At 42.2% G+C, this 21,074-nt stretch overlaps 1 protein-coding gene across 5 annotated transcripts in view; it reads left to right on the plus strand.

Moving 5' to 3' along the window:
• Positions 1-21,074, plus strand: part of LOC137093286 (uncharacterized) — a 49,550-nt gene that overhangs the window by 5,077 nt on the left and 23,399 nt on the right. For 4 of the 5 annotated variants that reach the window (XR_010908419.1, XM_067458109.1, XM_067458110.1 and 1 more), the window contains exons 2-10: positions 4,597-4,947; positions 5,022-5,378; positions 10,774-10,875; positions 14,292-14,633; positions 15,132-15,554; positions 16,630-16,716; positions 17,674-17,766; positions 17,975-18,049; positions 20,105-20,218. Coding sequence is in view for 4 of the 5 variants with exons in the window: in XM_067458109.1 (XP_067314210.1) it covers positions 4,597-4,947; positions 5,022-5,378; positions 10,774-10,875; positions 14,292-14,633; positions 15,132-15,554; positions 16,630-16,716; positions 17,674-17,766; positions 17,975-18,049; positions 20,105-20,218 (1,944 nt within the window). In the remaining variant the exon portion in view is untranslated. The remainder of the gene's footprint in view (positions 1-4,596; positions 4,948-5,021; positions 5,379-10,773; positions 10,876-14,291; positions 14,634-15,131; positions 15,555-16,629; positions 16,717-17,673; positions 17,767-17,974; positions 18,050-20,104; positions 20,219-21,074) is intronic. The other variant, XM_067458112.1, reaches the window with a different exon arrangement.

Raw genomic sequence — 21,074 nt, forward strand, 5'->3', positions numbered from 1 at the left:
GACATCACCCCCCACTTCATCACGTCCATCTAAGTCCCTGAGCAGGTCAGCCTGATAAGCCTGCATTATAGCCATGGTATGCAGGCATGCAGCAGCCTGACCTGCCGCCGAGTACGCTTTGCCCACCAGTGCCGACGTTGTTTTTAATGGTCTGGTGGGCAAAGTCGGGGCCTTCAGGGACGATGCCGAGGAAGGCGAGAGATGGCTCGCGAGCGTCTCTTCTACCTTTGGCATCGCCCCATAACCGTAGTGCTTCAGCCCCATGATGTTGCTGTAGACCGAAGTCTGAGGGCTGAACACACGGTATGATGCCGGTCTCCTCCATGATGTTGCCACCTCGGTGTGCAAATCATGGAAGAATGGCAGGCCCCGCCGCTGAGGTTCTGAAGCGCGAGCGGGCAGGAATCTTTCATCTAATTTGCTAGATCTCTTTCTTCCTGCCTCAGATCTTTCTACGGGCCAGTCAATATTTAATCTGGCCACGGCTCGCGTTAGAACCTCAACGAGCTCCTCACTCGCAGGGGACTGAAGTGGCGAATCTTCAGTCGCGATGCTCTCAACGTCCACCTCCTCGGAGCTGGATAGTTGGAGCACCGGCGGCTCTCTCGGGGGGGAAGAAACCGCAATGCGTGCTTCCAAGCCCCGAGAAGAGCCGCTGGATGGAGCAGGTGAGGGCAGAGATAAGGCAGCGCCCGTCTCAAACCCCTCTGCAACATCCAATTGTGGACCCCACGACTGCAGCCTCCGCTCTGCCTCGGCAGCAGCGGGACCAGAGCCGCGGGGAACACGAGCCGAGGCACCCTCCTCGAAGAGTGCCCGGCGGGAGCGCAGCGTTCTCAGTGGCATACGCTCACAGTGCTCGCAAGCAGCCCCCTCGAGGGCTGCCTGGGCATGCTGCGCTCCCAAGCAGGCAACACAAAGAGAGTGTGTATCCCCACTCGTGATGTAGCGTGGGCAGGGATGTACACACCTCTTGAACTGACTGCTTTCACTCGCCATTTCTCTATCTATTTATTTTCTCTTTTTTGTAAATATATAGGAATATTTAACAAAGGGTGGAAAAACTCTTTCAATAGACAGACAAAAACACCAAATAGACAGACAGGTTCACACAGATCGCTTGCTGAAGGCTCAGAAGCTAGTTCCTGTTTGTTTTCACGGACGTTTTATAGCTTCCGGTCGATGACGTCATCACGCCGACGATCGATCTTTTTTCCGATGGAATGGTTCTACAGGCGCTTCACGACGCATTAACGCAGAGGCGTTCTCACAGCGTTTCGACGCAGCTCGAGTTCCCCGAAAGGGAACTTTATTTTCACAATGCAACTGGTAAACATAAACACGCACGAGGGCGTAAAACTCCGTCTCTCCAAAACTCTCACAGCTCAGAAACTCTATTTCATCTCATCTCAGGCTCAGGCTGTGTGTCTAGTCCCAGTCCAAACTCTCTCTTCCTCTCTCTCCTCCCGCAGCAGCTTTTGTGCTGTCTCTCCACGCCAAATACTGCAATTAGACACAGGTGTTATTCATTTGCACTTGACCTACTTACTCCCCGCTCTGCCCCGTACCTTCTCTCCCGCTACAGACCTCGCGAAACCACGCCCCCTCTGCCACAATATATATATATATATATATATATATATATATATATATATATATATATATATATATATATATATATATATATATATATATATATATATATATATATATATATACATATATATATATATATATATATATACATATATATATATATATATATATATATATATATCTTTCATCTAAAAGAACAATGTTTATGAATGAGATGAACACATAGAAACATTACAATTTCCCTCTCTCGCACACACATAAACACACATAACATGAGTTTCTACACAAATCATGATCATTTCCTTTAAGTCAGTCCCTCTGAGTTACGTCAGTGACTGATGGATTGGAGTTTCGCTTATGCCTGGTTCAGACTACAAAATATTTTTGTCTGTTAAGATAGTTACTGTGTCAGATAACTCGATTTTTACTCCTAAAATCTTGTCATATGCTGGACTAGAAACATGTCAGAATACACGTTGCTACTCGACCAATCATCACTTTTTGTCACGACGTGCGTGATGTCATTGACTTAAGAAACAAGAGTGTAAACAAACGATGTCTGAAGCAGCATGTATTGGCTGTTTTATGTTTAGAAAAGTGCAAAAATAGAAAGAAAACCCAACAAAAAACATGTTCCTGGCTTGCTGGAAGAGGACATTATGGGCTGTCAATCCTCCAAAGAGAACTTGAGGTAAAATATTGTTCTTTTTATATTAAATATTTAGTTATTAGCCAGAAGTAAAAGCCTGCCACCACAACGTATTTGTAAAACATCTTTTAAGCTTACATTCCAGAAACGTTAACGTTACTCACCGGGTTCCTGAAGGGCTTCCGCTATCGTTCGCCAGCATTTTTCTTATTTGGTTGTTGTAGTCCATCGATGACACATCGTACAGGCAGGAATACTATTGCCACAACTCCATGAACCTTTCCTCCATTTTATAATTCCACCTAAAGTTAGCCGCTCCGTCATCTCATGCGTTTCGCCGTGTTTGAAAGCTGTGTACGAAAACTGTCTGTGCTCCGGTTGGTCAGCGTCACACGTGACAGAACCCGTCGTGAAGGACCGGAAAAAAAATTAAACATGCTAGTCTTTCTGTCATGACGTCGTGCACTATCGCAGACGTGGATTCGGTTGTAGTATGCTATGACACACTATACGAGATGAAACGATCGATTCTTGCGTCCCGACGTCCATTATCGTTTACAAATCCCTACGACATCTTACATCACACAGATCGTGCCAAATTCGGGCTAATATCATGTAGTCTGAACCAGGCATTAGGAGCCACCTTCGAGTTCTACAAATGACACAATGACAAAACAATGCCATGGGTCTGCGGAATTTGCCGAACTCTGCCCACCAGCGTGGGTTAATAATGAGCCGCACATGCAATCTCGCATTATGTTTCTGCTTCTGAGCTGAGTGCATCACTTGCCTTCTGAGCTTTTCTCTACAAGTAAGATGAGAAACTTTTCAGCGGTGACTAGCTTAAGGCGCATTCCTGCAAATTCCTAGCCTGACAAGCCAGACCCACATCAAGATGTTTGGTCTGGAAACTCACCACTGACAGCTCAATCTGAGGGGCGGATAATCGGTTGTCTTTCAAACTCCCTCTGCACGCGATAGGATAGCGCTACAACCAACCAGATCAACTAAGGTGAAGCGGAGCTAGTTGACAGATTAAACATTCGCCGTATCTGGTCGGCAACACTCCGAACACATCTTCCCTTTTTAAGAATGACTTCAGTGCCGTTCTCTGTTCTTTTCTCAGAGAAAAGCTTAACTCCAAGTCTTCCAGAGTTGCAGTCAAATCTGATTTGAAAGACTGCCGTTTGCCAGCTTCTGTGTTTACTAGAAGCACGCAAGCGCAACTCTGTCGTCATTTTCTTCAGCCCTGCCCACCGACTCTATACACGATATGATTGGCCCGACCAGAGTTTGGCTTTTACAGCTCAGAAGGTATTGAGAGTTGCTAGACGATACTCATGGCAGATTAGATTTGCTGTTGCTAGGGTGCGTCTAGATTTCTAGGCTAGCAAATTCCACATCTGCTGCTGATCTGTGCAGTGATCTACCACAGAGTGTGTATTTTTCCTGGGCACTTCGACGCTGCTGTATTCATCCGTCTGACAGCCATGAGTGCTGAGATTCTACAATTTCCATGTAAAGCCAGTGTCCTCTCGTGTACTCACTCCCAGTGGCCAGTAAGTAGGAAAGGCTCAGTTGTCATCGCTTGCTGTGCCATTCAACTGCACAAACTGGATGCGTGCGCTATTTTACTCAGGTGAGATCGGCCAGCCCTCGTGTTATGCAGCCCCTCTTTGGTTATTCTTATGTCCTCTCTGTGTGCTGGCATTGTGTTACATATTTCCATGTGGGATATGCTTTCCAATGTACCTTGATATTCACCACTGAGCCTAGCCCTTCGTGCTAATCTCATGGCAGGGAGCTCTAGTCTTTGGAGGATGCTGGAAGACAGCCGTTATTGCAGGATTAGATAGGGACCCAATTCTGTCAGTCACTGACGTAACTTGACTGAGTGACTGACTGAAAGGGAACATCTTAGTTACGTATGTAACCCTTGTTTCGTGAAGGAAGGGAACGGAGACGTTACATCCCCATGCCACAACCGCTGGTATGACTAGGGCACTCAGCCTTGGCTCCTCAGCAATTTCCGCAGACCCATGGCATTGTTTTGCCATTGGCTTGTTTTGTAGAACTCAAAGGTGATAGGCATCTAAGCAAAACTCCATTGCTTCAGTCACTGACGTAATGTCTCCATTCCCTTCCTTCAGGGAACGAGGGTTACATATGTTAGCAAGACATTTCTTGTGAGTAAACAGCTTAAAATAACTAGAAACCAAAAACAACATTTGTCCGAGTGCCAGGGTGCATGAATATATGAACACGTGCTCATGTCAGCAATGATGATCGTTGTTAGTATGTATCCATGTTTGCTTAGAAAAACTACATTATTTCACATATCTCTATATCAGGATTCATTGTGCACGGTCCCTCTGGTCCTCTGGTTGCTCCTCTGGGAACTTCAGTGGTTCTGCCCTGTTATGTTGATGAACCTTTACTAACTGAGTATCTGGAGGTAGAATGGAGAAGAACAGACTCACAGACTCTGGTTCATCTGTATCAAGATGGTGAGAGTCGACCAGAGTCCCAGCAGCAGGATTATAGGGATAGAGCTCATTTCTTTACTGAACACATTAAAGATGGAAACTTCTCTATCCGACTGGACAGTCTGAGAGCTCAAGATGAGGGACAATATACTTGCAATGTCTACAATCAGCAAAAGTCAGGTGAAGCTGTGGTTGAAATAAAAGTTGATAATGTTGGTGAGTATTGACCATATGTTCCTTAATTTTCACTATGAATTTACAGAAGTAAATTACTGAATTTGTTCTTTCAGAGCATTTGCTGGTCTCAGGATCAGATCGATACATATCTGCATCAGTGGGTAAAGACGTCACTCTGAACTGCTCTGTAGACTCTCACATCCCTCCTGAAGACTTTGAACAGGTTTCCTGGAAGAAAACCAATGAAGACGAAGAAATTATGGTTTTGCTCTACCAAAACAACGAGGCTTTTCCAGATTCATCTCATGATCGATTCAGAGACAGAGTTGAGTTCTTCACTTCTGAAATCCCCAAAGGAAACTTCTCTGTCCGACTGAAGAGTGTCAGAACTGAGGATAAAGGGGTTTACATGTGTCAAGTCTTTGCTGGAGGGGCTTCAGCCAATGCAACTGTAGTGCTGGAGAGACTGGGTGAGTTGTAATGAAAAATGTACACATTCATTTAGCCTAAAGCGTTATGTGTTAAATGAGTGATGCTAGGGGTCATTCCTGGGAGCCTCAATCACCTCTGAGAATTAAGAAAAGGCCAATGAGAATTGGCGAGTGGGATTTGCATGCCACTTCTGTGGAAGGCACTTTTTTCTGCCAGAACATGGCCTGCTGGCTCCCTTTTTTGTCCATGAAAGAGCCATCAGTCACCTAACCCTAACCCATGCTCATGGCCCTCTACATTGTGTTGGCCATGCATTTGAGTGCCTGTATCAGAACCCCGATAAACAAGTCAAGTCAAGTCACCTTTATTTATAGTGCTTTTTACAATGCCAATTGTTTCAAAGCAGCTTCACAATGTTGAACAGGAAAATAATGCAACAGAATTTGATCTGGCTGTACAGCCACTCTGGAGAAATTGTGTTGTCATCGTCCAGCTCAGTTCAATTATCATATAGTGTCAGTTCAGACAGATCAGTAATATAGTTGAATATTTAGTGTCCCCAACTGACCAAGCTAAAAGCCAAAGGCAAAAGAGTTGATGGTGGCAAGGAGCCAAAACTCCAACAGGAGACAGAATGGAGAAAAAAACCTTGGGAGAAACCAGGCTCAGTCTGGGTGCCAGTTCTCCTCTGGCCAACGAACAAACAGTGTATGATTATGATTCAGACAAAATGATAGGTCAGAAAACATATTAGATAGGAATTATCATATAGTGGCTCATATCATAGTCATAATATTTGAACTGGACTGGGACCCAGTTTGTAATGGTTTAACACTAAGACTATGTGCCAAATTACTAGAGAGAAGATTGGCACCATCCCAGGAGGGATATATATCATCTCTTTTTAACAGGTCAGGTCTGACCCAAAAGCTTTTCCAATTGTCTATGAACCCTATGTTATTTTTTTGCAGACACCCAGCCATTGAGTGATGATAGTCTGCTTACTATCTCATCACTCTGCCTAACAGGGAGGAGGCCAGCAGCCATTTCACCCTGTAGTGCAAGACGTGTTTCCCACTGAAGCTAAGCAGGGCTGAGCCTGATCAGTACCTGGATGGGAGACCAACTGGGAAAACCAGGTAGCTGCTGGTAGAGGTGTTATTGAGGCCATCAGTGGGTGCTCACTCTGTGGTCTGTGTGGGTCCTAACACCCCAGTATAGTGATGGGGACACTGTACTGTCAAAGAGCACCGTCTTTCGGATGAGACGTTAAACCAAGGTCCCAACTCTCTGTGGTCGTTAAAAATCCCAGGATGTCCTTCCATAAAGAGTAAGGGTGTAACCCCATCATTCTGGCCAAATTCGCCCATTGGCCCCTGTCCATCATGGCCTCCTAATAATCCCCATATATTAATTGGCTTAATCACTCTGTCGCCTCTCCACCAATCAGCTGGTGTGTGGTGAGCGTTCTGGGGCAATTTGGCTGCCGTCACATCATTCAGGTGGGTGCTGCACATTGGTGGTGGTTGAGGAAATTCCCCCTTCTATGTAAAGCACTTTGAGTGTCTAGAAAAACGCTATATAAATGTAACAAATTATTATTATAATTATATATTAAGTGATGATAGTCTGCTTACTATCTCATCACTCCGCCTAACAGGGAGGGGGCCAGAGCAAAAAACTTTAGCTGCCATCTTACATGCGAGTTCACACACTTCCTTAATGTTAATTTTGGTGATCTCTGACTGTCGAAGTCGAACATCATTAGTGCCGACGTGAATAATAATTTTAGAGAATTTAAGATTAGCATTAACCAGCACTTTTAAGTTTGCTTTGATTTTAGGTGCACTGGCTTCCGGAAACATTTGACTATGGTGGCTGGTGTTTCTATTTTCACATTCCGTGTAATAGAATTGCTAATAACTATGGCACTTTAAACAGGATTCTCAGTGTGTGCGTCACTGAGTGGGTAGAACCTGTTTGATATTCTAAGCAGAACGGAAGAGCATTTTTTTTTTATCAGCGACTATGCCGTCTCAGTCACCGAGTTGCCCTGCTTCACAGGCTCTACAGCTGGAACCGAAGTTCACTAAGCTATTTGCCTCCAAAGCAGTGTCTAAAGATCTTACATACTCGCTATTCTTAGCTAAAGTCTGGATGCGTGTCTCTAATTCTGAAATATTCTCAGTCCGCCTGACTATCTCCCTGCTTTTATCACATGTGAAGCCCTGTTCACTGACAAAGAAGGTTTTACTAAACTTGTAACAGGCAGTGCAAGTGGAGCAGCAATCCATTTGTCACAACACAAACACTTTGGGCCCTATCTTGCACCCAGCGCAATTGACTTTGTACACCGACGGATGTGTCATTCCTATTTTGCACCCACGCAAAGCATGCTTTTCCCTCCACAGAAGTACGTCGCTAAACTAGTGAATGAATTTGCGCTCCCTGGGCGGTTCAGCGCAAAAAAGGAGGCGTGTTCCGGCGCAAAAAATCCCTGGTGCTATTTTGCTGTTCCATTAAACAGTTGCGCCACTGACCAGAAAAAACCTGGTCTAAAGTCAGTAGCGCGTTGCGTGTTGTTCATTATGCTATTTTAAGGGCGCATGCATGAACATAATGTATAGCGTGGACAACGCGCATACACTTTGCTCATGTAATCTACACAGATGCAACAGTTATTTTTGCAAATCATAAATTGTTACATTAAAACAAATATTAACACATTGTGGTGTGCCACGAAGATGTGAAAAAATAGGCATAAATCTAGCTTACAAATTATTCAGGCTTATTGTTATTAAGGATCAGACCTGTTTGCCCAATAGTGGCAAGACATATATGTATATGGACATCTGACAAATTGGTTTGTCCATCAAGAACCAGGAAAAAAAAATCGACTGAAAAACTGAAAAAACTGTTTAACCGACGCTATTTTGGGTGGGTTTCTCCCATCCCCATACAACACAACACAACTTCTCTGTCTTTCACTCCCTTACGAAAGGAAAATATATTTACCAATATATTACTTGAAATATATTTTAATATATTGTAAATATATGGAATAATATATTTATGGTATTATAAAATATATTATATATTCATGTAATATATTGCAAAATATACAAATGTTTGCCGCTTTCAATATATTGCAATATATTGAAAGATATAAATATTAATTCCCATATATGTGAATATATTGCCTAATGTATTGCATGAAATTTTCCAATATACTGCAATATATTTTTGTTTCGTAAGGGCTGCTCTTGCAAGAACGTGCGCCTGTAATACGCCATAATAATAGCAATCCATAATGGAACTTGCGCACCTGCTTTTAAAGGGAATGTTGGATGACGCTCTGATTGGTTTATTCACGTTACGCCCAAACCACACCTATGAATAATGAAGCTACTTCAGACCAACCCATTTTAGATTTGCGTCGGGCGCAAGAGCCATTTATCCCGCCGGGAAAATAGCAACAGCGCCGAGACCCGCCCACAAATTTACTTGCGCTCCGCGCTTTGACACTTGCGTTTCAGATCGTTAAAATAGAGCCCTTTGTCTTCCCACATTCTGATGCCATGGGCCTGTGCCCAACAGTCAGATTGACGAGTTGTGATGAAGCACATCTTCCTCCACTGTCGCCAACCAGAGTCTGGATGCATGGTTAGCATACAAGGTCCTGCCTTTCATTTTATTTAGATTTTGTTCTTCCAGGAATGTCCCATTAAGATCAAAATACACCTCTTCTTCCTGGGAGTCCTGGCCAAGGTGGAGAAAAAACAGCAACCGTATATCCACTAATTAATGAAAACAACTGCATGCTTCAGTCGATACACATTGTAGTAATTTCTTTTGAGGAAAAATAAAACTTAATCTTGGTTTAATCCTGGCAAATCCCCCTGTAAAAGGACCTTCTTTTTCAGGACCAGGAATCTGGTACCTGTGTTCAGAAATCTGCAACCTCCATGTCTGGGCCCTGGACAGGACGAGGATGAATTCAGTGGCCTGTCACCAGCCATGGTAGACACTAACTAGCACCAGCTAGAGGCCAGTGCTTTCCTTTCTCCATGCAGGCCTAGTATCTCCAATAGCAGCAAACACAATTGTATTGGCAGGTTACTAAGAGGTGCACAGAGATTTTTACTGCAAGATCACGTCTTGAGTTCTCTCCTTGGTCATAAATGCCCTTCAGAGAGATCTGTTTGAGCCCTGTGCAAGCTCATTGTCCTCTCTATGAAGACTTCCCTCCTGACTGTGCTCCGTTAAAAGGTAGACCCTATCCATCAATGATATATGCCTAGAGTTTGGCCCGGTATACTCTCACATTGCCCTAAGATGCCAGCATAGCTACGTGCCCAAAGTTCCCACTACTCCCTCTTGCTGATAAACCTGCAAGCACTCCCTACTGATGAGGGAGAACCAGCCCTGTCCCATATGATGTATTATTCCACTGTTCAGGTTCCCTATCAGTAAACCCTGTGTCTTCTCATGCACAGAGCTACCCACAGTTAAGTATGTCCCCTTGATAGGGTAACCTAAGGTAATTTACCCTGGGTGTTGGAAGGTTACGAGACAGCATAGCTGCATTTCTCATTTTGACACTCAGAAGCCTGCCAGCATCTGCACCACCAGCTCTCATGTGTTTAGTAGTTTAGTAAGTTTAGTAGTTTTGGCATTTAGTACGGGGTCCCCTGGCATTCATCTTATGCACAATGTTGAGTGAGAGACAGAAAGGGAATTTCTTTGTTACTAATGTAACCTCAGTTCCCTGATAGTGGGAATGAGACATTGTGTCCCCATTGTGTTCAAGCACCTCCATTTTTCTTGAACATATGATTGTGATATGTCATACTCCCTTCAATAGATCCATGAGCAGAAGACCTGTGATTCATGCTCACAGTATGAAACATTATACTTATATGTTACACAATGTTACATGCCCCTCGATGCAATGAGATGAGACTTTCACTGATGGTTTTATGATGTTTAATCCTTTATGAACCTTGATACATTCATCAGATCACCAACTTGAAATGTATACAAAACATGTAACAGATCAGTTTACACTGTGCTGTCTTACATTTGAAAAAATATGTTAACAATGTTAACAGACAAAATGCTCATGTCTCAGTTTATTTAACATACCTTTTGCCTCTTCAGAGGGGCTGTAAGTATGAATTTAATATTGACCGCAGCTCCGTGACGAAGCTATTTCCATATTTGGGCTAAGCTACATACTACCAACTGCCAGCCAGGGCGCGACCCTCCAAAGAAAAACAAAATCACGTAGCCTAAGACCAAAAGGCAACCATTTCCATAAAAAAACATTTCAAAATAAAAGACGATCACTTTTTCCTGAAACAAAATATACTAATGGTTATTTACACACAACAATTACATGCAGTGTTAAACAATGTACTTCTTTGTTCACAGGTTTCTCTGTTACACACATAATAATGTTTATTCTCTGTGTTTCTGCATCTGGATCTGCACTTCTGCTCTTCTGTCTGATCTACTGCAGATCTCCTAATAAAGGTATGTGTAATACTTTCAGGGTTCTGTCACTTTGGTTGGGTTTATTGTTGGTTTGGGGACAGAACCCTGATGACTTTGCGAAAAGCTAGAGGAAACAACACCCAAGAGCCCATTCCTGTAAAGACCCTTTCAAGTTTGCCAAATACCTCTTTGCAAAGGAAAAAGGTGAAAATTTGAAAATATAAAGGGTGGAAAACGTCCACAAAAGCAAAGAATACCCAAGGCTTGGAAAAGAGCTGGCGGCATGTTAATACCACAAGAAAAGGGTGCATCAGATATTAGCCAATTCCAGCCAATCTGCCTTTTCAAAGTCAAGGGGAATTTTTTTTGTATAGTAGCACAGAGGCTCTACGCCTACCTGGAAAGAAATAAGTAGGGAAGAGCAAGGCACAACCTAAAGCTTTTTGACCGTCTCAGTTTGTGTAAATCCACTTGGGGTTTAGAGTATTTATTTTTTCCCACATTAATTGCACACATTTCTAGTACAATTATGTGGTTTTGTTTCATTAATACAGTGTATACTTTTTTCTTTATTTTGGCCCCATATGTGGGATACATTGTAACATGTGAGGGGCACATTGTAACATGAGCAAATGACAGCTTAAAATGTTATCTGATAAAATCAAAAAAATATCCAAAACAAACTACAATATTTTGTCAATAAAATACAATTAATAACTTTTTGAAATAAAATAATGGCATTTTTTAATCAAAAAAAATACACACATTTTTGATTTTGACAACAAACACGTCACTAATACAGCTATATAGCATAGTTAAAAACCTAATAATAATGAATAATTTCTGAACATTGACTCTCAGTCATTATTTACCATTTTCTCAGGGTTTCTCAATAAAATTAATAAAAGTATAGATTATAATTAGGGGTGTAATGATTCGTTTTAACAATGATTTGAATCGTATCACGATTTGAGGTTGTCGATGCGATTTAAGGACGATATCGGTTCATTTAGAACGATACGATCCGAAACGATTCAGTGACTTGAAATTGATTCAGTAACTTTTTTGCCAAAAATTTAAATCAGTGTGACTGTTTTATTTCAGTCGAATCGAATCGTTGTTAAAACGAATCGTTACACACCTAATTGTAATATCATAGTTCTAATAGGGGCTCATTGTATTGCAGTGTTACAACACACCCCACCTGCGTGACTGGGATTTAAACCGCAGCTCACATCTTCTGCTGTTAGATCAGCATTAAAGAACAATCTCTTCTGTTAAACAACAGATATAAGATTCAAATAATATCAGATTTGTCTTATTTTAAATAAACACAAAAAAACCAGAGATGAAATATAAACTTAAGTAAGAAATTGACTTTTGCTATGGTAAAATAAATGTTCAGTAATATCTTCCACAGATTTTGTTTAATTTATTTTGGCTCTATTTTTACTTTATATAGTGTTGATATGGCAACTAGTAAGTACATAAAGTTTCCTCATCCTGGCATGCCTGGAAAGTGTTAAAGGGATAGTTCACTTTAAAACGAAAATTCTGTCATGCTTTACTCACCCTCAAGTTGTTTCAAACCTGTATGCATTTCTTTCTTCACCTGAACACAAGGAAAGATTTTTTGAAAAATGTCAGTAACCAAACAGGTAACTGGAGCCATTTACTTTTTTTCCCACTATGGAAGTCAATGGCTCCGGTTAACTGTTTGGCTTAATATAACATAAATGATGTCTCTTACTGAAATATGTAGTAGAAAACCCATGAAAGATCTACGTTATTTAAAAAATAGATTTTATATTTGGACCATGGGCGGCGCCATTTTGTTTGCGTTCTAGGTTGATGACGTAGAATGGTTGCACTCGGCAATCAGCTGGCGCTACCCGTAGCTATTTTTACCTAAACGCAACTCGAAAATTGTTTCAGTGTTAAACAAAACCAAATAATTGCTTTGTAATTGTACTTAAAAAGACACTCAAACATACATGTGCACACAAACTCACCTACACAAAGCAGATCGGCGTGCGGGCACACACACCTGACAGACTGCGCTGTCTCAATCAAGGTGTTGGGCTGCTCAGTCTCCACGACAGGGACTGAATCCGAAATCGGCCCCCATACCCTGAAATAGGGCATTATTTGAAGGGACGGTCATTTGTAGTGGTGTCCGACACCATAGTGGACATGTTGGAGTGCACTCATTCAGTCTCAAGTTGCGCCGCAATAACGAGTGTACAGCTAATGTACACACAACAGCTGTCCGACTTAACACACTTGTTTTCATTCACTCCTTCCAGTTGTATTAGTGAATTAAAGTAGGGAATTTTATTCGTGTCTTAAAGATAAAAGTTTAAAGATTGAGGTTTTAATACACTGAGCTTGTGCTCAAACTTTAATGCACGAACCAACATCCCATGCATCATCACCAAAACATCCTGCCTCTCTTCCTCACGTTCCCCTATCCCATGGTCCTATACCTAGATAGTTCCCTCTGCTGGTCACACTAGGTATTACAGTTAATCTACTGCATATCAACCATCTATCTATAGCAATTATTTGTTTTTTTTTAAACTCTGAAACAAATTTTCGAGTTGCGTTGTGGTAAAAATAGCTACGGGTAACGCCAGCTGATTGAGGAGTGCAACCATTCTAAGTCATCAACCTAGAACGCAAACAAAATGGTGCCGCCCATGCTCCAAATATAAAATAGATTTTTTAAATAACATAGATCTTTCATGGGTTTTCTACTACATATTTCAGTAAGAGACATCATTTATGTTATATTAAGCCATACAAGTCTCAACACCAGGGGATCCCTTTAAAGTGAGCTATCCCTTTAAACCATGCGTGTTACAACTAATCCCACGTAAGGTTGCGCCCCGCACTCCCCTACATTGATACATCTGTACAGAAAGCAGGAATTCCAGTATTATCTGGCTGCTTGGAGCATACAAGCATGATCCGGCACCATATCCAAGAAGGACAAGAGAGACCCTCATTCGGTTTTCCTTGACCTGGTCAATGTATTTGGCTCAGTTTCCCATAATCTTTGCTGGGAACCTTTCAACATTTTCATGTACAAGAACGTATCACAACACTGGTAAATACCAATTTCCAAGACCTACAATTGTGCTTCACAATAGCCTGAGTGCTTCGAAGTAGGCATCATGGCACAGTGTCACCGTTGCTTTTCACTGTCATTAGCAGGGCCTCAAAATGAGTGGTGGGTGGGTAACAAACCAGGGCTGGAGATGCTTTGAGATTTTCTTGGCTTGACGTTTTATATATAAGTAATTTTAGTTACTCAATTTTAGTTACTAAATTTGCTTTGAGATTCTTTAAACTTAACATGAAAAGGCCTTTTCTCCAAACATTATTTTGCACCTTGCTTTTCCATTAACATTTTACATTTAACATTAAAAATGAAATGTCTTTTCCTTTACCAGGTTTCTTTGTGTGGTATATATGTAAACTTTCTGTTCCGCTGGGAGGTTCAGTGGTTTTGCCCTGTCATGTTGACAAACACTCATTAAAGAAAAGTCTGAAGGTGGAATGGAGAAGAACGGACTCAAAGACTTTAGTTAATCTGTATCAAGATGGTGAGAGTCGAGCAGAGAAACAACCACAGGATTATCAGGATAGAGCTCATTTATGCACTGGGGAGACTAAACATGGAAACTTCTCTCTCCGTCTGGACAATCTGAGAGCTGAAGATGAGGGACAATATATATGTAAAGTTTTCAGTGACAAGGCCTGTGTATTTTCAGCCAACACAGAAGTGGTAACGGGTAAGTCAAAATGGGCCTGCTCTTCCTGCTCTAATCAATATAGTACAATAATATCACAGCTAACACATTTTTAAAAAGCCAATAGAAATGCAATATTGCAAACTATGATACAAGAAAGAATAATATGGCATAATTCTAACTGCTATATTTATATATGAAACCTATATAAATAATCATGATGTCATTGTAAACTTTTGACATTTTTTGTTAGGTTTTGGATAGTAACACTTAAGTAATTATTAGTGACAACATTTCTAATTTGTTTCTGTGTAGTTTCATTAATGATGATTCAGTATTTTAAAGTGTGCACACACACAGAGAGAGAGAGAGAGAGAGAGAGAGAGAGAGAGAGAGAGAGAGAGAGAGAGAGAGAGAGAGAGAGAGAGAGAGAGAGAGAGAGAGAGAGAGAGAAATGCAACAACAACATCAAAAGGATTGTCATCACTTTTATTTTGAATTCAGTTATTTCACATTAGAAAATATTATTTTTGTTTTCAGGGTTCAATGTTAAATGTTCTTGTCACACACTTGCTCCTCTGGGATCTTCAGTGGTTTTGCCCTGTTATATTGGTAAACCTTTACCAGTGGAAAGTCTGAAGGTGGAATGGAGAAGAACAGACTCAGACACAGATGCAGAAGCAGACGCAGACGCAGACGCAGACGCAGACGCAGACTCAGAGACAGATTCAAAGACAGCGACTCTGGTTCATCTGTATCAAGATGGTGAGAGTCAACCACAGGTCCAGCACCAGGATTATCAGGATAGAGCTCATTTCTTCACTGAGCACATTAAAGATGGAAACTTCTCCCTCTGTATGGACAATCTGAGAGCTGAAGATGAGGGAGTGTACACATGTAAAGTTTACAGTGACCAGAGACTTGTGTTTTCAGTCAAGACGAGCCTGACACTGAGAATGTTGGGTAAGTCAACAGATCCTTAATCACTTGGTTATTTTAATTGTTTAGTAATTGTTTACTGTAGGCTATATTATATGTGCTAAGAAGGTTGTATAGTTATTTAATCAGAAACTATAGACATGCATCTGTGAAGGAGATGTAGACATGGCTGCGGGAAGTAGGGGGGCTAAGTTCGCTACAGAATAGTGGTCGAAAAATATATCGGCCGATATTTGACATTTTAAAAATATCAGCATCGGCCAATTAGTGTTTTTGATTGGCCGATGTTAGAAGTGAGACTTTTATTTTGATGGGTGGCACTGAAAATGTTTTATTGTAGTTTTATGCATTCCTTTTTTATCAACATTTGAATATGGGTACGTTTCATAAAAAAGCAACATTTTGAATTAGATTTATATGATGATTAATGATCAGAGATGATCAAACACAGATGAGGAGATCGAGTCCATCAACACCTCTAATGCTTCAGTCCTGGAGCTCATCCTGCTCCTCATCTCATTCACTAACATTAGATATATTAGATTTATATGATGATTAATGATCAGAGATGATCAGACACAGATGAGGAGATCGAGTCCATCTACACCTCTAATGCTTCAGTCCTGGAGCTCATCCTGCTCCTCATCTCATTCACTAACATTAGATAGACTAGATTTATATGATGATTAATGATCCGAGATGATCAGACACAGATGAGGAGATTGAGTCCATATACAACTCTAATGCTTCAGTCCTGGAGCTCATCCTGCTCCTCATCTCATTCACTAACATTAGATAGATTAGATTTATATGATGATTAATGATCAGAGATGATCAGACACAGATGAGGAGATCGAGTCCATCTACACCTCTAATGCTTCAGTCCTGGAGCTCATCCTGCTCCTCATCTCATTCACTAACATTAGATAGATTAGATTTAAAAATTATGTTTTGGGTTTTAGGATGTTTTTAATATTCCAACTTTATTCATAAAGTTATTACTAAAAAAATAAAAATAATTACTCTTCGCCAATATTTTATTAAAACATAATTTATCTAGCTGACTAAATGTGAGTTATTATTTGTCTTTTCTCTGCAGATGCAGTCTTTCATCTTCAGATGTGCCTTGTCTTCTGTCCAAATATTCTGATGTTTCTGGCTTTTGTCTTCTGGGGTATTTCTGAAGGTGATGCTTTCTGTACTGATTGTTTATCAATGCATTATAAGATGTCATTTAAAAAGCTCTTTAGAAGTCCATAAAAGTGCATCTATTCATCATAAAGATATCCACATGCCTCCGGGGGTTAATAAAGGCCTTCTGAAGCGAAGTCATGCATTTATGTGTTTTTCATGTTTTTCATGTTTAAAACTTTATAAACGAAAATAACTAACTTACAAATGGCCTACGTAAGTTATGGCAAAAGAATAACCCCCAATGCAATGTATGACAATGGATGTAGGAGTATCGCAAGCTTTGACGCCTCTAGCGGTTTAAACAAATAGGGCTGGGGAACAAACTTAAGCCCCTCTTCTTTTATATCGAATCCGCTGACATATCGCGGTTTAAACTTCTAATTCATGACCAGTTTTTTCTTTGGATACTTTTCTCACACAAGTGCATGGCTTCGATTGAGAAGGCCTTTATTATTTCCCGGAGCCATATGGATTACTTTGATGGATAGATGCACGTTTATGGAGTTCAAAATTCCACCGGTTCATGCTGGTGGAAAAGGGGTAATATTGAGTATGGCGACTCTCTTCTTACTGGTCTTCCTTCCAAACTTCTCTTTAATTTTCAGCTGGTTCACACTGTGGCTCATGTTCTTACTAGAACTCGTTCTACTGAGCACATTTCACCAATTCTCCAGCTAATACACTGGCTTCCAGTGAAGTATTGCATTGATTTCAAAATTCTACTTCTCACATTCAAGGCACTTCACAACCTCGCTCCTCCCTCTGATCTTCTTCATATTTATACCACTTCACACAATCTAAGATCTTCACTTTCACTATCTCTGGTGTCACCTCGTGTACGTTTAACTACCATAGCCACCATCAAGTAGCGGCAGTCTGCATTTTGTTAGGATCTGCTTTAACTAGCCTGCACTGTATTCTACTGTATATATAACTTGTTTTCTTTCAGGATCTCTTTTTGAGACTGTCTCATGCTGTAGTCTTTATTCTCTGAGGCCTCTCATGTTGCTCTGGGCAGCTCCATATGTTAATGAGTTCACAGGTGATTAATTTATGACTATTGCCAGTTTATTATAGAAATTATAGTTTATCAATTATTTTACCCAAAAAAGTTTTTACCTGAACTAAATAATTAGTCAACACCTGAATTTTACATTAACACGTCATTTTATGGCTATTTGTATTTGATTGTGTTGGCACTGTAAATGATATTGTAAAAGTAATTATTTCATATCTGTTTTGTTTTACAGGCAAGAATAAAACATGGGTTCTGTATTACAGTTATTTGACAGAATATATTGTTTTCGTGGTTGTTTTTTATTCAGGTAAATATCAAAAACACATTAAATGCACATTAAGTAAACAATAATTACACTTAAATTATGTAATGTCAATCTTGTAATTATTCAATGTCAATAATGTTTGGATGTCAGGATTTGCCCCCTCCCTGACAAAACCCTGACGGGTTGATTTGAGTCCAACTCTGCTCGCACCCACCCTCCAGAGGGGGCCCGCGGACCTGCCCGTGCCCGGGACGAGGCACCCTCCCTGGGCAGGCCGGGGAGGTCTGATAGCATGGAACTTCTCACGAGTTCAGCTTTTGGAATCTGTCTGTTTTCATGGAGGATTTTCCTCCAGGGGCACATCTGAGCAGTAAATCCTGGCCCCGGGATGGTACGTCCTCCCTGGGTCTCGGGTGCGTGTTTGAATGTCAGGTTTTGCTTTCTCCCTGACAAAACCCTGACGGGTTGATTTGAGTCCAACTTTGCTCGCACCCACCCTCCAGAGGGGGCCCGCGGACCTGCCCATGCTCGGGATGAGGCACTCTCCCTGGGCAGGCCGGGGAGGTCTGATACCATGGAGCTGGTCACCGAGTTCAGCTTTTGGACTCTGTCTATTTTCATGGAGGATTTTCCTCCCTGGGTCTCGGGTGCGTGTTTGGATGTCAGGTTTTGCTCTCTCCCTGACAAAACCCTGACGGGTTGATTTGAGTCCAACTTTGCTCGCACCCACCCTCCAGAGGGGGCCCGCGAACCTGCCCGTGCCCGGGACGAGGCACCCTCCCTGGGCAGGCCGGGGAGGTCTGATACCATGGAGCTTCTCACCGAGTTCAGCTTTTGGACTCTGTCTATTTTCATGGAGGATTTTCCTCCCTGGGTCTCGGGTGTGTGTTTGGATGTCAGGTTTTGCCCTCTCCCTGACAAAACCCTGACGGGTTGATTTGAGTCCAACTTTGCTCGCACCCACCCTCCAGAGGGGGCCCGCGAACCTGCCCGTGCCCGGGACGAGGCACCCTCCCTGGGCAGGCCGGGGAGGTCTGATAGCATGGAGCTTCTCACCGAGTTCAGCTTTTGAACTCTGTCTGTTTTCATGGAGGATTTTCCTCAAGGGGCACGTCTGAGCAGTAAATCCAGGCCCCAGATGGTACGTCCTCCCTGGGGTGGTGCCTGACCCACGCCTCACACTTCACGGACTCGCTCGTCACTCGGCGGGTCAATCCTGGAAGTCTCTCACCCAACCCACAGCGCACTTCTTTTACAGGCTTTCCGGCACGCCATTCCCTGGGTCCGGTTCTCGGGTGCGTGTTTGTATGTCAGGTTTTGCCCTCTCCCTGACAGAACCCTGGCAGGTCATTTTGAGTCCGACTTTGCTCGCACCTGCCCTCCAGAGGGACCGCCAACCGCCAAAGGTCTGATAGCATGGAGCTTTTCACCGAGTTCAACTTTCTGACTCTGTTTGTTTTCAAGGAGGATTTTCCTGCAGGGGCTTCTGAGCTTTGTTTCGGGCCGCACACAGTGCATCGTCTCTGGGCTTGGCCATCCCCCTCGGCCTTGCATTTCTTCACCATGTGTTTCTCTCTTTCTGTGCCATTTCGGCGTGTGCCTTCCTTGGATGCGATCACCTTTCGTTTTCATCTTTGCGACAAGCATATATTTGCGCCATAAAACACTCAGAGTCTCGGAAAACATCCGAGCCTCCCTTGGCGCATGGGGTCGGGTAGAGATGGGTGGTATGGTGAGGGTGTGTGTCTGGATTTGTGTTTCTCTGGGTCGGGTAGAGGTGGGTGGTATGGTGAGGGTGTGTGTCTGGAGTTGTGGTTCTCTGGGACGGGTAGAGATGGGTGAGGAGGACTGGGGACAGTCCGCTCCAGTCAACGCACGCGTCGGGAGCGAGGGGCCGTGGGCAGTGTCCTACGCGCCTTCTCCCTCCGCCCGGTCGCTCCCGACCTTTCTTTGATATTAATAATTTTGTAATATTGTTTATAAAAAGTATACGTTCAATGAGAAAGGTTTTTATGATTTGTTTGATCTGTATTCATTATATTTTGCTTTTCTATTTCAGTAATTGTTTTGTTCTGCTTTTCTCTTTCTTTATTCCAGCTCTTTTTAAATCTGCCTTGGACAAAAGTCTGAATTATGCCGGATTTGAAGTTGTCATGATTATAGTCCTCTTTGCGATAGCCCTTGTGATAAACCTCTTCTATATAATTCTCTGTAAGTATTTCCTTCCATTAAGAGTCAGTGACATGTACATGAGCTGTGAAATCATGTTTTACGAGATAAATGGTGTTTGTTAAAGGCATAAAAAATTATAATATCAGACCTGAGTGTTTTACATAGACATGATAAAGAGAAAAAATAAATAAAAGTGCTGTTGTGATGGTTGTTCTTGAGTACCTTGTTTGTCCTGAGCAATTAAACTGCCAAAATGCCCATGGATGTATATATGGACCTTGCTTTGTGCAGTGGTGTGCAGTCATGTTGGAACAGGAAGGGGCCATCCCCAAACTGTTCCCACAAAGTTGGAAGCATGAAATTGTTCAAAATGTCTTGGTGAAGCATTAATAGTTTCTTTCACTGGGACTAATGTACCAAGCCCAACCCCTGAAAAACAACTCCACACCATAATCCCCCTCCACCAAAATTTACACTTGTCGCAATGCAGTCAGGCAAGTACCATTCTCCTGTCAGCCACCAAACCCAGACTCGTCCATGGGATTGTCAGACTGAAGCGTGATTGGTCACTTAGAGAACATGTCTCACTGCTCTAGAGTCCAGTGGCGGCTGCTTTACTCCACTGCATCCCACACTTTGCATTGCTCTTGGTGATGTAAGGCTTGGATGAGCTGCTCAGTCATGGAAACCCATTCCATGAAGCTCGGTCTGCACTGTTCTTAAGCTAATCTCTAGGCCACACAAAGTTTGGAGGTCTGGAGCTATTGATTTTGCATATATTTTTCAACTTCTGTGCACTGTGACACTCCGCATGCGCTGACCCCACTCTGATTGTATGTGGCCTACCACTTCCTAGCTGAATTTCTGTTGTTCCAAATTGTTTCCACTTTGTTAT

This window comes from Pseudorasbora parva, chromosome 11 (assembly GCF_024679245.1).
Source record: "Pseudorasbora parva isolate DD20220531a chromosome 11, ASM2467924v1, whole genome shotgun sequence".
In the NCBI taxonomy this organism is placed as follows: Eukaryota; Metazoa; Chordata; class Actinopteri; order Cypriniformes; family Gobionidae; genus Pseudorasbora; species Pseudorasbora parva.